Source organism: Eupeodes corollae, unplaced genomic scaffold (genome assembly GCF_945859685.1).
Source record: "Eupeodes corollae unplaced genomic scaffold, idEupCoro1.1 scaffold_875, whole genome shotgun sequence".
Lineage (NCBI taxonomy): Eukaryota > Metazoa > Arthropoda > Insecta > Diptera > Syrphidae > Eupeodes > Eupeodes corollae.
In genome coordinates, this window is record NW_026605598.1 from 15,457 (window position 1) to 23,946 (window position 8,490).

General features: G+C 36.5%; 1 protein-coding gene across 1 annotated transcript; it reads right to left on the reverse strand.

Annotated features, from left to right (window-relative positions):
• Positions 1–7,054: 7,054 nt before the first annotated feature.
• On the reverse strand, positions 7,055–8,052 carry LOC129953544 (uncharacterized). Its single transcript, XM_056066787.1, has one exon. It carries the CDS (start codon positions 7,980–7,982, stop codon positions 7,176–7,178), a length of 807 nt encoding a protein of 268 aa, XP_055922762.1. The 5' UTR covers positions 7,983–8,052; the 3' UTR covers positions 7,055–7,175.
• Between the last annotated feature and the right edge of the window lie 438 nt (positions 8,053–8,490).

Below are 8,490 nucleotides of genomic sequence, written 5' to 3' on the forward strand. Positions count from 1 at the left end.
TTCCCAAAATCTAAGTGAATGTTAGGTTAGGTTACGTTTCGTTAAAGTGACTGTCTGTCATGGAGTAGGATACGCTTCGAATAGTTTAATAGCCCATTGTGATAAATTTCTATAAAACAATTCCCGGTTATGACAACTATATCGAGGCTTTAAATCTAAAACAGATTACTGCTCATCAATGTCAGATTTTTTAAAAACCTGTACTTCAATTTTATAATTTAATTTTAATAGGCGAATTGAATCACAATTACTTTATTGTGATTCAATATGCCTTGTAGTTTTAATGAGTAATTTATGCCTGAATTATTTTATCATAAAGGGTTGATTAAACTTGTATGAACGTAAAACTTCACGATGAATCTTTTTTTGAAAAATACGAAAAGATTTTGATCTTCAATAAAAACTTCGAACAATATTCAGTAAGAAACTAAAAACATCAACGAAAGTAGCTTTGGTGTAGTTATAAGATAAAAACAGATTTTTGAAAGACAATAACTACCATTTCCATAATTTGCTATATCATCAATCAAAAACTTTTCACGCTGTCAGGATAACAATTTTTCTAGCTTTGCAGCAAAGTGTCAACATAATTTTCCTGTCAAAAAAAAAAACATTCCAAAAATTCAACAGAACTCTTTTTGTTTATTTCTTATACCTACTTTGTTTTCTATAATAGACAAAGTTTCGAAGGCTAAAAACCGTAAACGCTTTAAAATCACTCTCTCAAAATACGGCCAAAAAAATATATCCACATTAGTCACAGCTCACAACTCAACTCAACTCAGCTGGATTTTCCTCTGCACATCCTCGTATACTTTTTGTGGGCGAAACTGAAAACATTTTTATAAGAATCCGTCATATGGTATAGCACTTAAGGAGATTATTAAACTTACATGTTGTGATGTGAGGATATGTTGAAGTGAAGAAGGTCCTTTTTTTTTCCTACCGGTGCAGTGGTGGTGGTGGTGTGTGCTTTTTACAGTCCGTGCTATGCTTAATTGGAATTTTTGTCAGACACATCATCAGTGTGTAGTCTTTGTCGTGTGTCGTCGTCGTCATCATCGCCATCACCATCGTTGTCGTTAGGACGATAATCTTTAAATAAAAAAAAAAAGAAGAAAAGGACCTGCTGAAAAAAAAGTAAGAAGATCTCACTATTTTCACTGGATTTTTTCAACAACGCTGATGCTGGTTCGTTCGAAAGTCGTAAGCCATGTTGGGTTTCCTTCACATTCCCTTTGGATTGACATTAACCACAGGATAATTTCCTTGCTCCAAAAAGGAAGCTCCGGACTTTGTAGTTTCGTCCTTGTTGCCTCATCCTTCTTGATGGCATATATTCAGCGTCGATGTCGTTCGTCGTCGTTCGACTCCCGCAGTGTATGAATCAGTCGTTGGTTCCTCACACTCTATCTCCCTCTCTACTATTTTATATGTATATCCTTGTCGTTCTATCTTGAGGGTTATGATACATTTTTCACACAGGATTAACAGAACCAACGACGACGATGACGACGACCGCCCGTTGGTTTGGATGGTTTCTTTTTAAGTGGCAAATAATCCTGAGTACAAAAAAGGAAGTCACAATGTCTGAGCGGAAATGAACGCTGATGCTCTTTTCGACGGAAATTGAAGGGGATTTATCTGCATGCAGAGAATAGTGGCTGACTGGTTCGCTGGCTTGTAGCTGGTAGAGCTGGTGGCTGATGATGGCGAATGGGCTGTGTGTTTGGTGGTTCTTGGCTCTTGGATCTGGTGTTAAAGAGACACAGTTAATATATTTGAAGATGGCAATTCGCTGTTTGACACCGAAACATGGCAGCAAATAAGTTGTTAAATTTAAGTTTGGCGCAATTATGAAAACCATTATGATGATGGTCTTAGCGTATGAGTAACATGAAATGCTTCAAAAGAAATCTGTTAGAATCAGTTTAAGATTTCGGTCAGTTTGTTTTGTTTTATAAAGCACGTTGCTTTCAGTCTGCCAGCTTCCGCTAATCATGGGACTGGAATTCTAAGATGATTCTTCTAGATGGAACGTTGTTGTATGTGTATTTAAAGAAGCCAGCCGGCTAAGTCGACGTGTTTCGAATTTTGCATCGCCATCTCTTACACTTTAACTTCATGGCCAACTATTATTTGCTATTATTAACAATTCCTTATTCAGATAACAAATATTGTAACACAATCTGTATTCACAATCCTCAGCAGGTAACCGCACGAGTTGAGGCCAACAGTCAAGTTTTAAAAGAGAATCAATTGAGTCAGTGCCTGTCAGCGCGTCATTACCATAAACGTTGTTGAGAAGAACCTGGGAAGCGTTGGGAAACTCGATGCTGTAATCCTGAGCTAGCTGGTTTAAGACACGAATCGACAAGAACGGGGCACATACTGTGCCATAGGTGACGGTACGAAGACGGAATTGTCGTATTTCGTCACCTTGATTTTCGCGCACTACAATGCGTTGGAAATTAGTGTGGTCATCATCAACCAAAAGCTGACGATTCTGTCGAAATCTCAAACAATCGCCTACAAGATCTCTTTAAATTTTAGGTCCTAATTACTACGTACTGTTAAGCGAACGTCCGGAAGAGTTTTTTGAAGAACCATCAAAAACTACGCGGAGTTTTAGAACTAGAACTATCCATTTTTAACACTGCGTGGTGTGTAAGGTAGAATTGGGAAGTAGAATTTTCGTCCAGCTCCACTGGAGGAATTCGTTTCATGTGTCCCAATTCCAAATATTCACGCATGAATTTTTAGTACGAATCAAATACCTCTTTTAGCGAAACGACGTTCCATGGAATGAAAACGTGAAACTGCAGCTTGAAGTGTTTTATCAAATGATGGAGTTAAATCAATAGACGGCAAACGACCTTCAGAAAAGCGTGAAAAGGTTTGACGAAAGTTTGTCTCTGCGAGATCCTCCCCTGAATTACTAGAACTAGGGCCTACCTCTTCCAGTTCCCAGAATCTTTTCAAAGCTGATCAATATCAACTATACACGAAAGCAAAGATAACAATAAATCTTTTTGATCAATAAGGCACTCTCCAGTGATGATGGAGTACAATCCTAACCACTGATTTCATTACCATTTAGAATATTCCAAAATTGATCTCATCCTATTCAGGCATCAACAGGACTTGAAATGTTGAATGTAGGATCAGCGAGCTCCAAATTACGAATGTGAATGTAAACGAAGAAGAATTGGTAGAACAAGTTGGAATTGCGAAAACAATTTGATTGACATTGACAATCCAACCACTGAAACGCGAGCATGTACTCGGGGAAGACCGAGTTTTTGCGCAAATGACTCCGAAACAAAAGAACTCTAGGAATCGGAATATAATAAAATACGGCAACTGACAAAATTTCCTTGAACGTCCTTAACCTTAGCCACTATAGTTAGTATAAGTGTTTGTCTATTCCTTACAAAATTTCGTGAGTGGTTACTAACAATAACAGAACAGGTGATACCTAGGTTGAGTAGGAGTATCTTTTTACCCTTCAGGATTGTATGGGAATTAAAAAGAAAAATAAAACAAAAAAAAAAATTAAAAGAAAAATGTTATGTTTATGTAAATGTTGTTGCATGTAATTTTAAATCGAGGACGATTTATAATTACTTTGCTCAGAATAATCAAATTAAACCTTATTTATTTTTCACTGTTTCCATTTAATCAAAATAATATTTTTCATTAGTAATAAAGAAGTTTTGTTCAAGTTAATACGTTTTGTTTCTAATTTTCATCAAGAAATGCCCTATAATAAATCAGAAGTGGGATAAAGTTCCTCATTTAATTGACATTCGCCACGTGATATCGAGGAGTCCTTACCATTATTTAGTGGCGACGATAATTACCCTATTAGTAAGTGGATTGAAAACGTCGAGGATGCTATGGTCATTTACCATCTGAGTGAGTCAGAGGCTTTCATTTATTTCAGAAGACTCCTTAAAGGTACGGTCAAGAACGTTTCGATCATGGAAAGATCTGAGAGACCCTCTGATGTCCGAGTTTCACTACCATAAAACCGCAACAGACGTCCATAACACATTGCGAAATCGAAAAAAACGAAGAGATGAAAATTACCAGCAATACGTTTTATCCATGCAGGAGATAGCTTCTTCCACGTGTTGATAGCTTGTGCCACGTGTTGATGCTAAGGTCAAGTGCTTAAACTGTGACGAAGAGGGTCACATATCAAGTAACTGTCCCAAAGCTCGCCGAGAAAAAGGTTCGTGTTTCCGATGCGGACAAAAGGGACATAATTATCACCAATTGTCCACAAAAACCTTCAGTTCTCGTCGCTCAGATAGGAAAATGTACAATGGAATCTCCAGTTTCAACATTGATGCCCGATTTTCATGAAGTGTTGGAGTATGAAATTAAATCTGCGAGTCGGGAAGCTAAAAGTTTTGGAGCTCGGATGAACATCATGACCGTTATGGACACTGGCCGTCCTATAAGTTTCATCCAACAACGGTACGTACCACCCATTTTGATGACGTCACTTGAACCATCACCTTGCAGTTCCGTTGGAATTAATAGTTCCCAATTGGTAATTGCAGGTAATTTGTCATGTCATGTTAAATTTTATGATAACTATGTTAATTTTTGTCTATATGTTGTGAGTGACAAAACTATGAACGACCCAATCATATTAGGTCGAGACTTCTTACATAAAACAAATGTTAAGTTAGCGATTGGTGGTTTAGACGCTAAAATAGTTGAAAACGTAGAGCTTTGGGATAAGGATCTCTTTGAATTCGAAATATTTTTTTTTAATTTAATTAATTTTTATAAATGGGTGATGCACGTAGTTAAAATTAAAAGTTTATTCGCACAAGAAATCAAAAAAGAAAAGAAAATATCTGACAAGAAGGACCAATGAATGTCTCAGATTAATGCAAAAAAAAGCTCTTCAACACACAAAAGTTTCCAATAAAGAATTCACAGTAATTTATAGATTCTATGTACCACCACACAATTAAAGACTTTCAATGTTACCTCTCTGATGATCTATATCCAAGTGAACAAGTCACTCCAAAAAGTTTATGCAGCTAATTACTGCAGTTATCAAAAACTATATATTAACAAGAGTATATTACCGGTGCGTGCATAAATATCAGTTCATAAGCGAGAATTTAACAATTATAAGGTCTTCAAAAAACATTGAGGACATAATTTGGTTGTAGAAAAAAAAAATCAAGTTCAATTTTTACTTTGTATAGGTGCTGACGCATTAGAGGTAGCCAAAAAAAAGTACCATCAAATTTTAACATTATTATCATCAGCTGGATTACATCTTCGTAATGATGATCAAAAGGAATTTTCGGAATCCAATCCAGAAGAAGACCGAGAAATAAGTGTTTCCCTATTTTTTGAATCTCTGACAAGACTTTCGATACTTTCAACCATCGCTCGTCTTTTTGATCCATTAGGATCTATAGCATCTTGTATGATCAAGTCGAAGATCATTATGTTAGCAATTATGGCTGAGAGGCCTCTCATGGGAGAACAACATTCCAGGTAAATTAAAGCAGGAATGGCTCTCTTTTCAAGAAGAATTAGAGATTTTTGGATAAATATACCCTCTAATATGGATAAACACTAAAAGTGAAATCAAACATATAGAGATCCACGGAATCACTGCTAGATCAATCAAGGCGTATGGAGCCGTCGACTGCATACACACTCATTTACTCACTTCTAAAACAAAGGTAGCGCCAGTTAACACGATATCTATATCAACTATACCAAATCAGTTCTTCCATTAAAAACCGTCAAAATATTAGCATGGACTGATTCTACAATCACTTTGACCTGAATATATGGATAAATATCGAGATGGAAGACATTAATAGCCAATAGAGTCACCGAAATTGACGGTTGACCAATGTTTGGTATATGGCAACATATTCCCACCAAATTAAACGCAGTGGATTTAACATTTCGTGGTATCCTGCCATCAAAGTTGAAGATCAATACAATATGGTGGAGTGGACCACACTTTCTTCACTAAAAATTGGATTTCTAAGTACCTACACAACCCACTCAATAAGAAACACAAGAAGAAAAGAGAAAAATCAAGCTTCATGTTACCATCGAAGATGCTAATGGCTTTCTTAATGTAGTTTGCAAACAATCCAAACTTATTAAGGCATTGAGAATTATAGCCTTTGTGAACAGATTTATCTGTAACGTAAGAAAGGATGATGTCTTAAGAATGAAGTAAGTTCTTTAATAAGAAGTATTCAACAATTTATGTTTCCCGATGTCATAAAAGAACTCAAACTTACTAAGAGAACAAAGCTCAACAAATCTCTAAACATGTTTATTGATCGATTTGGTATTATAAGAATTGTCGGCCGACTTTAAACTGGTGTTGTTATTAGAATGGAAGAAATTTCAAGAAAGTTAAGGAAATTTTGCAATATTTATATGTCTCTCAACAAAAGCAATTCATCTTGAATCTGTGACAGATCACACAACTCCAGCCTTTGTTGCCGCATTTAGAAGATTTATATCTGGAAAAGGAATATGCTTAAATATTTATAGCGACTGCGGTACTAATTTCAAGGGTGCTAATACTGAACTTCAAAAGATGTTAAATGTAGCCAAACTTATTATACATAGAAAAGAGTTAGCTGACTCACTAAGTAAATTGGGTACCAAATGAAACTTTATTTCTCCTGCTTCTAATCAATTTGGTGCTTCATGGAAAGGAGTGAAATCCGGCAAATACCACTTAAAACTGGTTGCTCGAAACCAAGCTCTCACATTCGAGGAGCACAGTACGCTTCTAACACGCTTCTAACACAAAAAGAAGCTTGTCTTAATTCGAAACTTCTTTGTCCCGCTATAGATTGCTCGGATGATTTTAACGCAATAACAATAATACAGCCCCTAAAGTAAACCTTCATTGCGGAATATATTTTTCTCGTGAAAAACGGGGTCCGCGGTTGTCATGCGTATTTAATCCTACAACTTCTGCAACAAACCTTTTCAATGACTAAATGTTGTGAGTGAGTGAAAAAAAATGTTATTGCTTGTATATAAATTTATTATCTCAAAAAATGTGCAAAATCAACGAAAACAGAGGCAGCAATTGTCGACAACGTATAAGTTTTTTCAATGAAGATGATTCAGAAACTCAAACCGGTAACACCTTTTTACAAACTGTACACTTGGTATCTGACATGTGGTAGAGGAGCGTAGCCGTAGTGCAAGACAGGACCATTGACAACACTAGACGAGTATGAGAATCCAGGAGAAGGTCTTGGAACTTGCACTTGAGGTGGAGCACTTTGGACAATTGTAATTCCACTTTGAATTGGTTGATAAGAGTTCCTCAGTTTTGCCTGTTCAACTGCAATCAGATGTTCTGCCTTAGCTTGGGCAACTTCGGGTGTGTCCGCAATTGGTTTTGGAAGTTCAATTATTGGAGCTGGAACTGCAGCAACTTGTCTTTTGGCTTCTTCTATGGCAGCAAAATGAGCAGCTTTAGCTAGAGCAACTTCAGGTGTGTCTTGAACTTGTTGAGGTTGACCATCTGGGAATAGGGCTGGAACTAAAACTACACCATTCCTCAGTTTGGCTTCTTCGATGGCAGCAAAGTGGGCAGATTTGGCAGCAATAACCTCTGGAGTTTCTTCAACTTGTTGGGGAATATTCTGGGCAGGTATAACTGGAGCTTCAACAGGTTTTGGCAAATTGGTTGCAGCAACTCGGAAACCACCAGCATCTGCAACATAATCAACCGTTTGAAGAACATTGTTTGAGTCAATGTAGCTGTATGATCCTCTGGTGATGCCATTCAAAGATTTTATTTCCTGCTTAGCCGACAAATGATCGTTGTAGCCGTAGGCGTATTGACCAATTCCATCCTGGGAGTGATATTGGCTCGAAGCAGAAGGAACAATGAGAGGAGAGGCAGAAGCAATTGCCAACAAAGCTGATAACGCAACAAATACTTTCATGATGATATTAAATGCTTAATTAACTTCTTTAGATACAATTTCAAAAACGCTGCTAGTGGTGTGTACTAGTACTCGCTTCTGAGAAGTCTGATTTTGAAAGTAATAAGAGCTCACATTTATACCAAAATTTCAAAAGAATGGGGCAAACAATTTAGATGGTACTCTGCCAATTTCTAGAATTACTACTTTCTAGTTTAGAAGAATAGAATTCAATTAATGTGTTTCTTAAATTGTAGTTCCATTACAAGAAAAGTTGTTTTTGAACTTAACGAGAACTGAAAATGGGTAGACTATGTTCAATTGATTCTGGTTTACTAATGAGGTATTTTAATAGAAACAGATATTAGCCAACAGGTTATGTTACAACTTATTTTACCTGCAATTAATAACATGGGAAGTTATTGTAATCGGTCTGATTTGTCAAATTTAAAATTTTGACATTTTTCTCGACGTTACAAGGTCTCTACAAACGAAATAAAAGATTTTTAGAGAGATGGCTGTGCGTGTG